Source organism: Salvelinus sp. IW2-2015, linkage group LG25 (genome assembly GCF_002910315.2).
Source record: "Salvelinus sp. IW2-2015 linkage group LG25, ASM291031v2, whole genome shotgun sequence".
In the NCBI taxonomy this organism is placed as follows: Eukaryota; Metazoa; Chordata; class Actinopteri; order Salmoniformes; family Salmonidae; genus Salvelinus; species Salvelinus sp. IW2-2015.
Window position 1 is genome coordinate 17,257,011 of NC_036865.1, and position 19,554 is coordinate 17,276,564.

At 45.3% G+C, this 19,554-nt stretch overlaps 1 protein-coding gene across 1 annotated transcript in view; it reads left to right on the forward strand.

Annotated features, from left to right (window-relative positions):
* The window catches only part of LOC111952061 (disintegrin and metalloproteinase domain-containing protein 12), a 144,005-nt gene that overhangs the window by 108,679 nt on the left and 15,772 nt on the right, over window positions 1-19,554 (forward strand). Inside the window, 12 exon segments of the mRNA XM_023970514.2 lie at window positions 873-1,021; window positions 8,897-9,074; window positions 11,660-11,684; window positions 11,687-11,716; window positions 11,719-11,747; window positions 12,171-12,366; window positions 12,572-12,680; window positions 13,179-13,377; window positions 13,653-13,730; window positions 16,853-16,961; window positions 17,772-17,910; window positions 18,275-18,377. Coding sequence (XP_023826282.1) covers window positions 873-1,021; window positions 8,897-9,074; window positions 11,660-11,684; window positions 11,687-11,716; window positions 11,719-11,747; window positions 12,171-12,366; window positions 12,572-12,680; window positions 13,179-13,377; window positions 13,653-13,730; window positions 16,853-16,961; window positions 17,772-17,910; window positions 18,275-18,377 — 1,344 coding nt within the window.

Sequence of the window (19,554 nt, forward strand, 5' to 3'; positions counted from 1 at the left end):
CCTCTGCCTTCTCCCTACTCTCTACACCCCCTCCCCTCCACTCTGCCTTCTCCCTATCTCTCTACACCCTCCCCTCAACTCTGCCTTTTCCTATCTCTCTACAACCCCTCCGCCTCACTCTGCCCTTCTCCCTATTTCTCTACAGGCCCCCCCTCCCCTCACTTCTGCCCTTCTCGCCTATTTTCCTCTACACCGCCGTCCCCTCACTGCTGCCTTCTCCCTATCTCTCTACACCTCCCTCCCCCTCACTCTGCCTTCTCTCTAATGCTCTCTATCACCCCCACCCCCCCTCCCTCTGTCCTTCTCGCTATCTTTAACCTCCTCCCCTCCTCTGCCCTGTCTCCTTCTGAAGGACAGTGGTCTAGCTTATCGGTGCACTAAAATGTCATAATGCAGTAGGTTTATATTGCTCCCCAGAATCTGTCCCCACCGGCAGTAGTGTGTGATTGGGGTTGGTTGGGGCTGGTGAGGGAACAGCAGACAGCCTCCGATGAGCTCCCATCCTCCATGAGCAGAATGTCTAATGACATGTGGATCAGTGGCACCTAATGGAACCACTGTGAGCCTGTAGAGTCAAGCGGACTAAGATAGATATGTAGATGTGTAGTGAACTAATGTATTACTGTACCTTGTAGCTGTTTTCTCTATGCAACAACCATTATCTTCCAAACAGTCGATGAATATCCGCCGAGCTCAAGGAACTAAATATTGTGCTTCTACTTACCTATTCATGCTAGACATGACACAAAGCAGTCATTATAAAATAGTTACTAATGGTGTGGTTTTCAGAAAGATTCACAGAACAAAGTGTTGTTTGTGTTTTTTCTCCATTTCGTTTTTTCGACAGAATATGAATGTGTTTTTTTCTGTAGGATCATTCGGATAATCCCTTGGGCGCGGCTGTGACTTTAGCACATGAGCTGGGGCACAACTTTGGCATGAACCACGACACTCCAGAGCGGGGGTGTGGCTGCAGGATGACAGTGGACCACGGGGGCTGTATCATGACCCCCTCCACTGGGTGAGTGATGCCAATGGCCCAGTCCATTCATATTAATGAATTATAAAAACTGTATATAAAAATGTGCTATAAAAACTGGATGGTAGGTCAGCTATACCAATTCCAGTCAATTTCAGAAAATTGAGGTTTCAGTTTGTCTGTACTGGCTCGAATTGAAATGGTTACATCAGCCTTGTAATTTTCATTTTCCGTCTAAACTCTGATAGTACCTTTTGTCTCATCAATGTGTAGCAGTTTAACTTAGCCTTTAACTCCCAAATCAGCCATATACTTTACCAGCATGCAAATGAAGTCCCATTCATTCCCCAACTTTTCAGAATAAATTAGCAACTTTTTTTAACCTTGTGTTAACAGACCATATAGACAAGATGAATCACCTGCCGGCTTATACAGGGTTATCTCATGTAAACACTAGCTCCCTGTGTGTGTCATTGTTAATGTGTCATGCATCTTGCTGAGGGCTGGGACCAACCTCCCAGCCTGAAGACAGAGAGGCTGCTCACAGATTCTCTCCCCGTTCCCAGCCTGGGATCTCGTGATAGTGCAGCTGCCGCGAGTGATGGACCATGTGACTGTTCCTTAGTAAACAGTAGTCAGATAAGGTGTACCCTGCGCGTATTATGAGATTTCACACTTGATCTGATGGCAATTTGTTTTATCTGATGATGAGTGGACTTGCAGACGGATGGATGTGTTTGGGATGTATTTTACAGCCTTGTGAGAGAGGGAAAGAGGAGGGAAAAGGGGAAACTATATGTCAGGTAGATAGACAGACGGGTGCCCAAGCAGTGGAGTCTGTTATTGCCATCAGAATTGGAAATGTAGAAATTCAACTGCTTCCTGAGCAGTACATCCGAGGGGGGCTTAGTTAAAGGACGCGTCGCTGCCTCCTGTTCGGAACTGTGCCGCTGAGGATCATGGGTAGGATCTGAGGGTTGTGGGCGGCAGTCGGACGCAGCTGATTCACAGCCTGTCGACGACGGCCCCTCTTGTCTCTGGGCTTGCTGTGTTTTCACTGGACCAGGCTCTCACCGTTGTCATTGGAGCCAGGCCATGAAAAACATAGTAACACAATTCTCAATGATGTGCTCATAAAACAACATAGCGACCCACTGGGAGGAAACCGCACAGGGCTTGCGAGGGCATCCTTCGAAAATGCCAGCAGGTCTTTGAATAAGCGAAAGACATTATCCACCCTTCGAGGGTCAGCCAGAGAAAATAATACGACCTTTTACCTAAAAAATAGGCCAGCCGAAAACTGTGTGCACCAGTTGGCAGTGAGCTCATTCAGTTATCCTCATGCAACATTCATTGAAAGAAATGGGCAACACTTTATTTGGATAATCCATCTGTAGATGCTCTATAGACTATCAGTAACATTTCAACTAACCCTAACCTTAATCCTTATCCTAACCCTAAACGTATCTCTTCCCTAGCCCTAACCATAACCCTTACCCAAACCCTTATTCTAACCCTAATTGTAACCTTAGCAAGCAGTTGCTTATCAACAGATAGTTTGTTGATAGTATGACCAGAGTTAGAGCGTCTACAGATAGAAAACCCAGACTATCCAAACAAAGTGTGACCGAAAATGACCCATTAAGGTATGAAATGAATGCATAAGCACCCTTCACCACCATTAGAGTATGCAAGACCTTAATAAGTACATGCAAAAATAATCTAGTTTCTTTGAAGTTTGTTTTGGGAGATGGCTATTTCATATGTTAACACAACATGTGCTTTGATTGATACACTTTGTGCAAGACAGTTCAGACAAGGCAATACTGTACTACCCTGTCTTTTTCTGAGGGAAGACATTGTTTCTCTCTGTATGTTCTACTCGAGAACCTCAGGGCTAAACCCCAGTCAGAATAGAACTCAGACAATGCCCTATTTCAACAGTATCAGGGCCCAATGGGAACAATCCTTCATCGTCCCCAGTTCACTTCAGCTGAAAGGCCACTGAGCACACACGAGACAAGAAATAAGGCATAGCAACTGACATTCTGTCTTAGTGTGTATACTGAATATACACTCTGTGTGTCTGTGTGTGCGTGTCTGTGTGTGCGTGTCTGTGCATGTGTGAGTGTGCGCGCGTGTGTGCGTGTGTACACATCATACACCAATAAACACACAGTACATCAGCTGGATATGCAATGCCTTATTTCAGCCAGTCAAACACATCCTCCTCCGGGCTGAATTTACAGTGGCTTGTTGACAAAACCAGTCATTTCAGCAATCCAATCCGAAACTAATTTCCTCCTCACCGTTTTATGCCTTCTTTACCCACAGTGCACACTGTCTCTATCTATCCCTCAGTCCTGATGCATTCTCAGAATGTGAGGAGCAGGCAGGCAGGCAGGCAGTGAACCCTGTGTAGCTGCCTGGGTGTTGTGTCGGGGACATTCTTTAGTCAGACTTGCTAATGGAGCGAAGGACAGGCTGCATCTAAATGACGTGATTATCACTGACGCTGCCAGCTGTAATGAGGAACAGGGCTCTGAGTGAGATCCACAGAGGAGGTTTTTGCCAGGCTAGACAAACACTGAGGGAACTGTGCCTTTTTTATTTACAGTGTTTTATTTGTTATAGAAGAACAGTGTGAGAGATAGGAGGGAGAGAGAAAGAGAGACAGAGATGTGGTGGGTTTGCTTAGTGGGGATATAAAGTTAGGGGTGTTGTTTGAATACAGCACCTACAGTAGATCCCAAAGAGAGGGGTGTTGTTTGAATACAGCACCTACAGTAGATCCCAAAGAGAGGTGTGTTGTTTGAATACAGCACCTACAGTAGATCAAAGAGAGGTGGTGTTGTTTGAATACAGCACCTACAGTAGATCCAAAGAGAGGGGTGTTTTTTGAATAAGCACCGACAGTAGATCCAAAGAAGAGGGGTGTTTTGTTTGAATACAGCACCTACAGTAGATCCCAAAGAGAGGTGTGTTGTTTGAATACAGCACCTACAGTAGATCCCAAAGAGAGGTGTGTTGGCCCGCCTCCAGATTTGAAGTACGACAATACTTAGAGCGAGAGCTGAGAAAGCCACAGGGATGGTGTTTGATGTGGGAGCTTAAAAGCGGATAAGAGCATCGGACCAGTAACTGAAAGGTCGCTGGTTCAAATCCCTGAGCCGACTAGCTGAAAGGCACTTAACACTAATTGCTCCTGTAAGTCGCTCTGGATAAGAGTGTCTGCTAAATGATTCAAATGTAAAATGTAAATGTGGGGACTTGTCATGCTAGTGGATTGTGTCATTTGTGGCAGCTAGGGGTAGTCCCAGTTAGGTGGCTGTATCATGTGTAATTTAGTAGAGCCCAGACCCACAGCAGGTTGTATAACTGGGCTGCACACTCATGGTGAACCTCTGGAGAGGGGGGAAATTACTACCAATGTCAAGGTAGGATGGAAATTGAGGGAACATGACTAATTATGGGGTTGGTTGACTGAGTTGAGCGCCAGCATGCGTCCGTGCATCTGTGTCTGTGAGTAACAGTATACTTTTATGTTGTGGAGAATCTAGAGAAAGTTGGTGGTTGATGAGCAGATGTTTTGGGTAATGCCCTGGGCTGGATTCGAGGGGTACACAGTTCCCTTAACTGTCTGAGTGGACCAGTGCCAACACTACAGCATAGTTCCACATCTGCTTAAAGGTTAGACTTGTCTCACCAACATAGTTAGTTTTGGAGCAAGGTTTCGAGGCGCAGATGGCTGTTCTAGTCTCCTGTGTAAAGAGACCCAAAGACAGCATGGTGTTTCACTCCCACAGAGGAAAACATCCCGCTCTAGTACCTCCATTGTCAACAGACATCCATGCCAGCCCCCTATCCGCCGTGGCATTTACTCAGCCACTGAACCCAGTGGCTCCTTGTTTGACTTGATCAGACTAATAACAGTCTTCTGGGCCCACTGATGTAGGCTAGATTCAGAGAAGCGCTACTGTTAGTCACCAGCGGTAACTGCCCAAACTCTACCTCAGTACAATGTTGCCATATCAGTGTGACTGTGATACCTCTGCATTTGTGACATGAGCACAGATGCAGATGGTCCCAAATCCTCTATGTCAGAAGTCAACGGAGACTTACTAGGCCTTGTTGTTGTTGTTGCTGCAGAGGAGGAGACACGTTACATTGGCAACCTGAAAATGACTGCAGATTGTTCTTCCCCCCTTTACTTTCAAAGCATTCTAAGGAAAAATGGTAATTCATTCTGTGTAATTTCCGATAGATCAGTCCTGCTGACGAAAGAGCACATCAGATCATATCCATTTGCTCTTTCCATCTGTGTGTCTGCCTCGCATTGAACTCCTGTTAGTAATAACAAAGGCTGTCAGCGTTTGAGCCCCGGGGAGTACAAAAGATGCTGTCTGTCATCATTGCCCCTGCTCTAAGTAAGATATGAACGGCCATTCATCATATGAGCTATCAAGGCGTGATCAGAATATCAATTAGCTTCTGTGTCAGCTTTTATGAATAACCTTATTTACTTGTGAAATAACAACTCCTATTGCCTCTCATACTGGCTGTCAATCAAGCTCTGCAAGATGACTATGTTTGAAATGGATATACTCTACGACCATTATGTGGCATCTGCCCCAGCACCTCCTAGTCCTAATTAGATCTACATTGCTTGACTGCTCATGGAGAAAACGTGGGGGTTTTAAGCTAACGTATAGTTCCTCGTAATATCATTTTCTGGACCGCGTAGCCGGCACGTGGCATCAGCTGTAACAGTCACTATGGTGTAGGGGGATCCACATTCCATAGCTGTATCAAAGGACTAGAGGGGACTAGCGAGCAGGGCCCACGCCTCTCCCCAGGCCTGGTGGACCTTCTCTGGGTGCTCAGCTGGGTAGGAGATGATGGACGGTCTTAGGCTGTTCGCAGCAGATTGCTTTGTCTGCTAGTGGAGTTAAGTATTGTGTTTTTCTCCACACAGATCAGGGGTCTCCACCACTCTGGTGTGTTATCAGCAGCAAGCATGCTATTTACGAGGGCCTGCTCAGTGGCTTGGTGTAGCCCTGCTCCATCTCACTTTGGTTCCCCCCTAAAGAGCAGCCAAGCTCTGTGTAGTTAGTAGACCCTGTTCTTTTGAGGGAAACACATTTAGAACCAAGTGGATGAATGGAGCAGACAGGTTGGCGTGGTGCTGGTCATCACTGGGAGGTGAAGATACACTTGATACTCACAGAGGTGTTTCAGAGGTGATGGGTGGACTGTGTAAGACAGCACGATGTGTACTCACAGGGAGTTGTAGTGAGTGAGAGTTCAGTGGGTTTTTCCTCAGTAGTAAGGAGGGGGCACAGTGTGTTTCCTGGCTGGCTCCCCTTATCTCTTGGCCCCTAGCGGACCCACTAAAGAGTGAACTGATGACAGTGCAACGTCCATAGAGTTACAGCTGCCAAATCCCCCCTAGGCTGAGGAGAAGCATCACAGATGCCCTCACAAACCCGATGCCAAGTTTTAGCTACAATCCGACTCTGTGTCACGTTAAAGAAAGTGATTCTGTCTAATGTCAAGGTTTAGCCTCAAACCTTCTTTGGTCCACACAATGTCAAGTTTACCAACCTGGTCCACCCAGTGCCAAGACTCTCAGTCCTTTTAGTCCTCTGACTCTTTGAAGCAGTCATGTCTGATGTCAGCTGTTCCACAATCCCATGCCAGCGGTCACCCTCCTGACCATCTTGCTCGGCCCAAACCAACGTCCTAGTTTGGTACCAGCCCTTCTAAACCTCTGTTGGTCTTAAAAAGGCTTTTCAAACTGCCGCCTGTCCAAAGCCAACGCTCCATCATCTCCACCACTCACAACACCGCTCACTCTCAGATACCAGGCTTACTCAAAGCCTTTTCTTTGGTGCCAGTCACCTGTGCCAATACCACTCCTTCATACTGTATCATTAACCAGCTTTACATACTGAAGGTGAGCCAGCCTAGAGTGAAACAGTAAAGTCGCTATATAGGCCTGTATGTCTCTGCCTCAGCCCACCTGCTGCCATTTCTAGTACTGTAATTACAGATTTGTCACGTCCAGTGTTCTGTTCTTTGGCTTTAGTCTCCTACTGTCAGAGTTGTCAGGGTGATGGGAGGGAGGTTAGAGGAGGACAGGGGTTGATAATGAGGTGAAGCAGCAGTGTGTATCCATCTGTCCTGTGGTTGGTTGGTTGTTCGGTACGTACAGTGCAGCCTGAGGAAAACACTCTGGCAGCACAGACACCCCAGGGAGGACAGCTGTTACAGACATATATTTTGTCCACATTTAGGATGTTTTTATTTCTTACTTTCCTACTTATGTAGACATACAGTTTACACTATATATAAAAATATATATATGTGGATACCCCTTCAAATTAGTGGATTCGGCGATTTCAGCCACACACGTTGCTGACAGGTATATCAAATCGAACACACATCCATACAATCTCCATAGACAAACATTGGCAGTAGAATGGCCTTACTGAAGAGCTCAGTGACTTTCAACGTGGCACTGTCATAGGATTCCACCTTTCCAACAAGTCAGTTCGTCAACTTTCTGCTGTTATTGTGAAGTGTAAACGTCCAGGAGCAACAACTGCTCAGCCGCGAAGTGGTAGGCCACGCAAGCTCGCAGAATGGAACCGCTGAGTGCTGAAGCGTGTAGAGCATAAAAATTGCCTGTCCTTGGTTGCAACACTCACTACCGAGTTCCAAACTGCCTCTGGAAGCAAGGTCAGCAGAAGAACTGTTCGTCTAGAGCTTCATGAAATGGGTTTCCCTGGCCGAGCAGCTGCACACAAGCTTAAGATCACCATGCACAAAGACAAGCGTTGGGTGGAGTGGTGTAAAGCTCGCCGCCATTGGACTCTGGAGCAGTGTAAAAGTGATGAATCACGCTTCACCAACTGGCAGTCCGACAGACGAATCTGGGTTTGGCGAATGCCAGGAGAACGCTACCTGCCCCAATGCATAGTGCCAACTGTAAAGTTTGGTGGAGGAGGAAAAATGGTCTGGGGCTGTTTTTCATGGTTCGGGCTAGGCTCCTTAGTTCCAGTGAAGGGAATTCTTAACGCTACAGCATGCATTATATACAGCATGCAACATTATAGACAATTTTTTTTATTTTTTTATTATAGTTTTTTTACTTTCTTACTTATGTAGACATACACAGACTGGTAAAAAGTCATATGGAGATATAATGTACTGTATGTGGATCAGGTCTAATCATCATGTTTAAAATATTCTTCACCGCAATGTATAAGCAAATATTATGTTGTTGTTGAAGACACACAGACAAATTCTAAGAGGCATGTGTAATTTTCCCATAGCCCATCTTTTCAAAAGCCTGTTGCTTCAAACGGCCCAGATTACCCAACCTCCTCTGTGATCGAAGACTAAGGTCTGCCTGAGCGGTGGATAAATATTTATGAAAATAAGTAGCTTGCAAACCAAGCTGCATCTTTGTTGTATTGATCATTTGTTTGTTTGTTTGTCTTTGTGCTTATGAAACTGTGTCATATGGGAACTCATCTGATGTCAGTAGACCGTTAAATATGTGCCGAGGCCTTATGAATGAACAAGCCAGAAAAGCCTTTATAGTGTCATTCTGAGCTCTGTCTGGGTTTGCTAGTTTCTGGCATGTGTACATTTACTTGTCCTAAGTTAACCTTTAAAGGCTTAAAAATATGAGCATACTTTAACCAGGAATGACAAGCATACAGGAATGAATCAGATCACGTAATAGACTGTTGGACTATTCTATGGAAACTCTGACCTTGAACACCAGGAGCTTTCCAGATTGCGTGTGCCCATATCACAGGTTTGTGCCCACAGCAAGTGTAATGTAACAGTGTGTCTGCATAGCAACACTTGGCACTCGAACGAATTTACTCTGTCTTTATCCCTCAGGTACCCATTTCCTACGGTATTCAGCACCTGCAGTAAGAAGGACCTGGCCGCCAGTCTGGAGAAGGGAGTGGGGATGTGTCTGTACAACATGCCTGAGGTCAAGGTGCTGTACGGGGGACAGAAGTGTGGCAATGGATACGTGGAGGAGGGAGAGGAGTGTGACTGTGGAGAACTGGAGGTACAGTAAGATTCAACGGCACAGAACGCAGAGAAACAATTATTTCTATCATATATTGTAGCTATAGCTACCGATAGCTTACATGCTGACACATTGGACCAGCAGTCACTATCCACACTAAAGAAAACAGAGAACTACAACAAACCATTAACATCCGCAAAGAATAGCAACAAATGGCACACAGTCAATACAAGCAATCACCCAGAACAAAGCAAATGAAAATGTTTCCATACGTGTAGTTGCATGCCGTACTGTCAATGTTATTTTGCCACAAAGGCAATGACATAGATGTGTAAAACGACTCCATGCATACAGTAACACAACAAACCACCGGAGAACCTAAGCCATTTGCAACTATTTACCCAGACCCTTCTCCCTGTCAGCCTCCCATATGTGCCGAGCACTGCTCTGATACTGTGCCACGATGATGTCACTTCCTGTTCATTTGCTCATTAATCAAGTGTGCCGTCCAAATTTGTGACAATCCTAACAAACAAGAGAGTAATCAGGGCGACGTGGAGCTTTCTTTGTCTCTGCCATCAAAACAACAGAGCACTACACTGACATGGTTGCCATGGGAACTGAAACAAGTCCAAACCAGTCCAGACCCACATCTGGGGAACAGGTACTGGAGCAGCATACAGCATCACTCTAACTCACAACCATAGCAGCAGCTGCTCTCACATCCCACAGAACATGAGAAATCCCTCTGGCAATGTGCTTAGGTGTAACTCTTCAAACAGAGCAACAAGAAAGCAGGTAATTAACTGGATGTGAGAGTGTTGTTGTCGTCTTCAGGATGGTTAAGGACGCCATTAGGGAGGCTTTTGATGAAGATGCATTTGATATGCAGATAATTGAACTCTTTCAGCATTCCCATTCCATCATACATTCACATAATCCTCTCTATCTCTCTGTAGATACGTATCCACTCCTCTCAGATGTCTAATTTACTGTGGCATCCAGTGGCTATGCTAATAAACATATCTCTCTTCTTGAGTCTACTCCGATGATACACACTGATGTCATTTTGGTCTCAAGTGTTTACAGATTTGTCAAGTAATGATGGGACCAGAATCCCCTCAATTACAGTATGAGGTATTTCCAATCAGGCAATGATTATAACACCCTAATACCAGCTGTGTGGTTTGGAATACTGCTATTCCATTACCTCCCTGTGCCCCTCCGTGACCCAGTGACGTCACCAGAGGCCTGGTGTGGTGGGCCGTGGTCCCAGTTGCACCGGGGGATCAAAGCACCCCTCTCTTCCCACGAACTCTTCCCACGAACAAAACAATAGGCTGACGTCAGGCCACAAGAGCACAGCCAACCCCATAAAACTCCCTTCCACAGAGCAGCAGTGGCCAACTAGGCCACCTCTAGTCCTGACCCATCAGCATCAACACCTTGTCAGGCCACAGAGTCAACGTACCAGGGTCTTGTTGGGAAGTGAAGACGAAGAAGAGATGGTGTAGCCAGGACTGTTGTGGCCTGGAAAAGGAAGTTGATGGCGTTTGTCCTCTAATGAAAGGTTTTTAACGCCGTTCTGTGCTCTTTCACTCTGTCCTTTACTTAATCTCTTTAATTAGCCTTGTACTTTTACCCCGCTCTCCCTCTCAATCTCAATCCCAGTTCATTTCTCGCTCCATCACCTCTTGTCATTCACTCTCCGATACCTATCTGTCTCTCTCTAACGCCCCCCTTCACCCTCTTCACCTCTTTCCCTCTGTGGCCAGCTCTCCATTTCCTTCCATTGTGTTACATTGTTTGTAATCTCCAGGACTCAGGGGCCTCAAAGCTCACCAACCCCAGCTCACCCCACCAGCCACTCAATTACCTCTACAAGATCCTTTCACTACCTTCACCCTCAATGAAACCTCAACCAAAGCCCCCTTAACCTACCACACCCCCTTCCCAACCTACATTACACCATCTCAATCACCACAGCTGAGCCTGAGCTGTGGAACTCCCCATCCACCCACCCATTGTATAGACAGGCAACGCAAGGGACATCAAAACATAATGTTGTTTTAACAACAGAGCCAACCACAAATCCAAAACATATGAGCTGAAGATACGTTTACCCTGACAGAGAATGGTCTCTTTCCTGTCTGACCCCTCCAAGAGAATGATCTCTCGCCTGTCTGACCCTGACAGAGAATGGTCTCTCTCCTGTCTGACCCTGACAGAGAATGGCCTCTCGCCTGTCTGACCCTGACAGAGAATGGCCTCTCGCCTGTCTGACCCTGACAGAGAATGGCTCTCGCCTGTCTGACCCTGACAGAGAATGGCCTCTCGCCTGTTCTGACCCTGACAGAGAATGGCCTCTTCTTCTGTCCGACCCTGACAGAGAAGGACCTCTCTCCTGTTGGTTTGTTCTGTGCTATTGTGTCTCCAGGCTTTAGCTCACAGGGTTAAGGGGCTGCACTGTGGGACTCCAGGGCTACAGTCAATGGATTCCCTACAGGATGTGCCTCTCCCTGAGCTGGAACACTGATCTGAGATGGACACAGCAGCAGCAGCTGAGAGTCGGGGGTCCAGACCATTAATCAGATCCATGTGTTGCTTTGTTTTGTGTCACTCAGGAATGCATGAACCCCTGCTGCAATGCCACACCTGCACCCTGAAGGGGGATGCCGTGTGTGCCACGGACAGTGCTGCGAGGACTGCAGGGTAAGACTGCTCTTTCTGTTTCTCTTTTTATACTCTTCCAACTGTCTTTCCCTCTCTCTCCTTGCACTTTTGCTCTCTGTCTCTTCCTGACTCTTTCCCTCCCAGTCAAAATGATAAAGGTGGTAATCTAATAATCTCTGCTCCATTGACAAGTATTACACAACCATGTGTTTACAGTAAAAAATTAAGATATTTAGTTTCCAGGGACTTTTAAGCCAGTACATGAAGCTGTATTCAAGCACAGTGTGTGTGTGTGTGTGGTGTGGTGTGTGTGTGTGTGTGTGTGTGTGTGTGTGTGTGTGTGTGTGTGTGTGTGTGTGTGTGTGTGTGTGTGTGTGTGTGGTGTTGTGTGTTCGTCTGTGTTTGTGCTGGCTGTCGTGGGTGTTTGTGGTGTTTGTGCGTGTCTGTGTGTTCTCTCTGCAGCTGAAGCCTGCTGGCACACCGTGTCGAGAATCCAGTAACTCCTGTGATCTGCCAGAGTTCTGTACTGGTGCCAATCCCCACTGCCCTGCCAACGTGTACCTGCACGACGGTCACTCCTGCCACAACGTGGATGGATACTGCTACAACGGCATCTGCCAGACTCATGAGCAGCAGTGCATCACGCTATGGGGACAAGGTCAGTAGAGCGCCACAAATGATCAGGACCACTTGATGAAAGTCTTCCATGTTTGGAGATCTAAGATGAGTACATCCGTAACTTTCCTTAACATGTTTATTGAAGTAGCTAAGGAAAAACGAATCACCCTTTCTCTCTCACTCTCTCTCTTGCTCTCCCCCCATTTCTATCGCTCCATATTCCTCTCTCTCACTTTCTCCTGCAGGAGCCAAACCTGCCCCAGGGATCTGCTTTGAGAGGGTCAACTCAGCAGGAGATCCTTACGGGAACTGTGGGAAGGACTCCAAAGGATCGTTTGCCAAATGTGAAGCCCGGTAAGACTGAGCAGCTGTTGTTATGTATGTCATGTCTTCAAAGCAAAAAGAGCTAGCTAGAAAGACAAATGAATAAAGCAACATTGTTTATCTGAATTGGTATTATCAAGAGTGCCATCGACAATCAGCATGGCACATTAAATGGGACAACTAGCCTAGGAACAATTATTAATAGAGAGAAAAACACAATTTGGAGATAATGAAGGCTAATTACAGTTTGAAGTATTCATGAAGCACTTTATGCTATTGTTCTTAGATCTCCCATGGGTGAAATCTCTAATCAAGCATTTGTTAATTGATGTAATTGCTTTAATGACTGGAGCACTGAGGGAGTCATTATTAGGGTGAGACGAAGGCTGTCTAGTCTTTCATCTTTGGTTATAATTGCACACGATGTCACACATGTCAGAAATTGTCAATGTTAAACTTTATGCCTTGTCATTTATGTTGCATGTGTGTTTATGTGTCTATGCGTGTGTTGTTGTTTTTTTTACACAGAGACGCAAAGTGTGGCAAAATTCAGTGTCAAGGAGGGGCCAACCGGCCTGTGATTGGCACCAATGCCGTCTCCATAGAAACCAACATCCCCCTCCAAGAGGGGGGCCGGATCCTGTGCCGGGGGACCCATGTCTACCTGGGGGACGACATGCCTGACCCAGGCCTCGTCATGACCGGCACCAAGTGTGGAGAGGGCATGGTGAGGGTACTCTGTAGGGCACTGCAGCTGTTATCAAGCAGAGCTAGAGAGAGATTACCATCACCGCTGGTGGAGATGCTAATGCCCACGCTTGTCTTTGGCCCAATTCCAAACCAATCACTAACTTTCATTACTGGGATCAGTTGAATTGGGCCTCTTACGAAGTACATTAAGTAGAATAGATAGCAGATCTCGGAAGATATGCTTTCCATTCAATAATTAACATCACATGCGGAGTACTATGTTTTCAATATGACTCTTTCTCTATTCCATAGATGTGTCTGAATCGTCAGTGCCAGAATGTCAGTGTGTTTGGAGTGCACCAGTGTTCAGGGAAGTGCAGCGGACGAGGGGTGAGTACTCTGAGTTGGAGGGTATCATTTTATGTTGAGTATCTAGAAGGCAGTGACTTATTCCAGTCTATTAGCTAAACACCGGTGTCATATCAACGTTATTAACCTATCACAGCATCTTATTGACCTCAACATAGCATAAAGTAGAGCAGTACAGGGCTTTACTGTGCGACCATTTACTCGCATGTTTTGCTGTGCGACCTGGAATTTAAATTTAAGAGAACCAGTGCGTCTAGAAAAATGTATGATTCTAGCCTTTAATATTTTTCATTGTGCTCCTAAATTTCTTTGTGTGCGCATGCATTTTTCAACCTTGGAGCACACGTCAGTGTAGAGCCCTCTAGCTAGTACACTAAGCCCTTTACTCTGCTACACCGAGCACCAATTTAGTTACTGCACTTCCCATGAATTATGGCAGCTACGTCCATGCTATACAATCAATCTTCATCGACCCAGAGAGGTTAAATCAAATATGGCGGATAAATGAAGATAGTTCACTCAGGCCGTTTACCGTTGAAAAAATATTGTCAGTTACGGTCTACCTAACTGGGTGTGTCTCCCTCAGACACCAATGCAATAGCAGCTGGGTCTGGTCTACTTAGTTTATTGACTTTCATTGACCCAGAGAAAACAACTGGGGGGAAATAACTGCGAGTGGGGTGTCACGGTTCCTCTTCCGCCTCTAGTTAAATCAATATCATTTAATGACATAATTTATGTGCCGTCCGTCATCTATTGGCATAGAGAAGGCAGGCCAAGCAGCATTCAAACATACTGGCAAGTAGCTATAGTCTGGAAACATCAAAATGCACTAGTCAAAATGCTCCTTGCTGTTTGAGTACATATTAATAATGCAACAATCATCATTTTATGTTTTATTTACTTTGTTGTTTAGTTGAATGAATGAATGAAAAGTAGAACACTGGGCCAGATTTGCTTACAATGACTGGCTTTTGAACCACTGCATGGTTGAATCACCTTCATCAGAGGTGAATTTAAAACACAGAATCAAAGCTGGATTAAGAAATTGCCTTCATTTACCTTAACTTTTGTTTGGTTGCTTCTTTGAGGTTTCATTTGACCTGTTATTGGATGATGTAAGAACAGGTTGAACCAGGTGATGTCATCTGTTATTGGATGATGTAAGAACAGGTTGAAACAGGTGATGTAATCTGTTATTGATGATGTATTTTTTCACAAGAACAGGGTAAACCTACTAAGGAACACTTGATGGATTTTGTAAGCCAAGAACATTTTGAAACCAGGTGATGTCATCTGTTATTGGATGATGTAAGAACAGGTTGAACCAGGGGTAAATCGTATTGGAGAGTAAGAACAGGTAAACAGGACACTATGTAAGAGTAAGAACAGGTTGAACCAGGTGATGTCATCTGTTATTGGATGATGTAAGAACATGTTGAACCAGGTGATGTCATCTGTTATTGGATTATGTAAGAACAGGTTTAACCAGGTGATGTCATTTGCCACAGCACTATTTAACCACACCACTTTTGATTTAGTTTAATAAAATATATTTAGACGCAAAGCTTTAAAAAGAAGGGCAAAGTGCTGTTTTTTAGACCAATTTGCCTCATGATTTGTCAACTCACACACACTTTCTCTGTCCTTCACATCGGAGTGCTGCTGCAGGCTCTTTGCATGTCTTGACCAATCAGATTAACGGAAATCACAGATCGTGCAGGCCGGGCACCCGCTCTCCACTTTCCTCCAGTATTTATTTAGCAAGCGTGATAACACATCACTCCCAACAGACACAAGCAAAAACTCTTCCATAAATGTAGCAGCCGAAACATCTAAACATTAGAGATCTGACATGCTGTATTGCATTGAAACGTAACTATTTTTCAGTTTGAAGCAAGCTCAGCCCAGTGAGTTTTATTGTCCAATCATGTTGCTTTCTCTGTGTCCGTATAGGAAACCCCCTAATCCTTCTTTATTAAAATAGAATTCATATGAACAAGTTCAAGGTTGCTGCAGTTGGACAGGTTTTTCATCCTCCCCAAGTTCAGGAGTTTTTTTAAACCATGTGAACAGATTAGAAATACTCTGGTCCCATCACAGCTCATATATATATATTTTTTACAACAGATGAATCACCACATACCGTATAAAGTCTGGAGTTTTAACTGGTTAGGTTATCAGATCAGGAAAAAGTACTGGCCCCAGGAAAGAAAAACAAATTGCCACACCACTCTGTACTAACTACACATTAGTGTCTTTATTTCTCTAAATGTAACATTATACAGTATATTGACTATAGTCAGACCCACAAGATGTCCTCAAATATAACCAACCCTACACTGTAGATCCAGAGCCAGTATGCATCTCCATATGTGGCTCTGTGTAGTCTATATAACATGATGTATTTGCGTGAGTGTGTTTACAAGTTTACTGTACAGTACTATGTGGTAAAATCCTATCACATCCATAGATCTCCCCTCATGGGTTCTTAAATGTCCTTAAGTCTCCAGTCTTGACCTTCACCACCCCTAGCCCCAAACACTCCAGACACATAAGGGAGTGCCAGTCACTCCGAGGGAGGCAGGGAAAGGTCTTCCCAGTTCGGGCCAGATCTGATCTGGAATTATCCCAACTACAGGCCTCCCTGCAGCTGACAGCTGGACTCCAATATCCCGCTAGGGAATCTTGTTGGATCCCTTTCCTGCTCAAAACACTTTTTGGGGATGGGCTGTCCTCTGCACATGTTTTCTCCATCATGTTTGATACTGCACAGTCTATTGCGCCCGCCACATCAAAACCGATGTGTCTGATGGAACGAGTGTGTGGTTTATTTGTAGAGATAATCCAAACATTGTGGGCTGGGATCCTATTTTCATCTCTCTCTTCTCTGAAGAAATGCAGGCTCAAGTACGATGCATACTGGTAGCTTATAAAGTATGTAAAATAAGTAATGCATACTTGCCATATCCCATGAATCCTTGCACTGTAGTCTCTTTCACTGACCTGTGTCTGATGATCACAAGAGCCTAGAGTTCTGGCACACAACTCCGGTGTCTATTGGTAAAACACAAGCTATGGACAGTATTGTATTGTACAGGTAAAGATGTGTTAATACTAACCAGCATGCATTGTGATTCTAGGTCTGTAACAACTTGGAGAACTGTCATTGTGAGGCGCACTGGGCCCCTCCCTTCTGTGAGAGTGCGGGGTTTGGGGGCAGCCTCGACAGTGGACCAATGAGATTGTCAGGTACAGTACGCTCTTTCCTCTTTTTACTTCACTAACTTCACCCTCTTTCTCACTAGCCAGTGCAGAGACTAAGACAGTTAGTTTGGGATAATAATCAGTTTAACACCTTTAGCTGTAATTTCATAACCTCACCTACAAATGTAGGATCTTAATTTGACCACTCTTTTATTGCTGAGAATTTTCCTGCACCACAGGAAATGCAGATGAGCTTTGTGATTTACATAAATTCACTGAAAACCCACAATAACACACAGATATATTAATAGTATTGCACTTTTCATGTAGCCTACTTTTGGCCAGGCTAACCAGAAATCAAGCAACATTATGGACTAAACAATCAAATCCTGTTGCTGCAGGATTATGTTGTGACAATATAGGTCAAATTAAGATTCTACATCTGTATTCATCCTAGCTACATAAAACTCATTACACCTATAGATGCAGGAACTTAATTTGAGCCAGTTTGCTACAGCAGGAAAATAAGCAGGAAAATAAATGACTAGCTTTAGAAGCCTTTATAAATTTGCATTTCTTGCAATGCAGAAAAATTCTCAGCAACAAAAGAGTGATCAAGTTAACTTTCCCTGCCTGGTACAACTTTCCCTGCCTGGTACAACTTTTCCCTGCCTGGTACAACTTTTCCCTGCCTGGTCATTCATGAGCAAAAGGAAATAATTATGGAAATAATGTAAAATGTACTAAACCAGTGCTGTGGCTTCTATTAACACTCTCTGTGTGTGTCCTGTTTGTGCCGTGCCGTAGATGTGCGTGTGTGTGTATTAATGTGCGTGTTGTCGTATGTGACGTCAGCTGACAGCAGGGTGGTTGCTGTGGCAATCCTGGCCACCCTCCTCAGCCTTATGGGTGCTGGGTTCCTGGTATTCCTTAAGAGGAAGACTCTGGTCCGTCTGCTCTTCACCAACAAGAAAACCACCATGGAGAAACTGAGGTACAGTAGGACACCTCCTCCCACACCTGTGTTTACTCTTATGTTCTGTATGTCAAGATAGACTACTTTTCTAGAGATGCTTTCTTGGAGATGATGTTCTTGTAGAAATGACATCATGGTCCCATGGTCTCTCTCTGGTGATTTGATGTGTGCACAACAATGGTATCCTTGTGACTCCACTAACTATGTGAGAGAAAAACACATACCAGTAGTCCTTCACATAGTCCTGACAATGAAGAAGGCCTGTTACTGTGTGTCTCAAAGCTACAGCTCCTGTAGAATAGTAGGAGAGCTGTAGAACAGTAGTTATCAGTTAGTAGAAGACTTGTATAGTAGTTGAAATGTTAGCTTTCTGTCCTTATAGATCAGTTGGGTCGACCAGACCAGCCAGCCCCAACCAGACTCAGTCCATGTACAGTCCACGACGCAAGCCCCTAGCCAAGCCTGCAGGTACCAGCATATACAAGGTGGGTCTCTTTCTGCTGGAGGTAATGGGCAACTGATTTTCCCCAATAGTCACTTTTGTAGAACACAGACTGTTACACATGACTGTATATCAATCAAATTTATTTATAAAGCATCAGCTGATGTCAAAAAGTGCTATACAGAAACCCAGCCTAAAACCCCAAACAGCAATCAATGCAGATGTAGAAGCACGGTGGCTAGGAAAAACTCCCCAGAAAAGCCAGTCCTCTTCTGGCTGTGCCGGGTTGAGATAACAGTACATGGCCAAGATGTTCAAACGTTCATAGATGACCAGCGGGGTCAAATAATAGAGTCTAAAACAGCAGGTCTGGGACAAGGTAGTACGTCCGGTGAACAGGTCAGGGTTCCATAGCTGCAGGCAGAACAGTTGAAACTGGAGCAGCAGCACGACCAGGTGGACTGGGGAAAGCAAGGAGTCATCAGGCCAGGTAGTCCTGAGACATGGTCCTATTGCTCAGGTCCTCCGAGAGGAGAAAAGAGAAAGAGAGAAATTCACACAGGACATTGGAGAAATACTCCAGATATAACAGACTGACCCTGCCCCCCGACACATAAACTATTGCAGCATAAATACTGGAGGCTGAGACAGGAGGGGTCGGGAGACACTGTGGCCCCGTCCGACGATACCCCCAGACAAGGCCAACCAGGCAGGATATAACCCCACCCACTTTGCCAAAGCACAGCCTCCACACCACTAGAGGGATATCTTCAAACCACCAACTTACTACCCTGACACAAGGCCGAGTATAGCCCATGAAGATCTCCACCACGGCACGAACCCAAGGGGGCACCAACCCAGACAGGAAGATCACGTCAGTGACTCAACCCACTCAGTGACGCACCCCTCCTAGGGACAGCATGGAAGAGCAGCACTAAGCCAGTGACTCAGCCAACGTAATAGGGTTAGAGGCAGAGAATCCCAGTGGAGAGATGGGAGCCGGCCAGGCTGAGACAGCAAGGGTGGTTTGTCGCTCCAGTGCCTTTCTGTTCACCTTCACACCTCTGGGCCAGACTACACTCAATCATAGGACCTACTGAAGAGATGAGTCTTCAATAAAGACTTAAAGGTCGAGACCGATTCTGCATCTCTCACATGGGTAGGCAGACCATTCCATAAAAATGTTGCTCTATAGGAGAAAGCCCTGCCTCCAGTTGTTT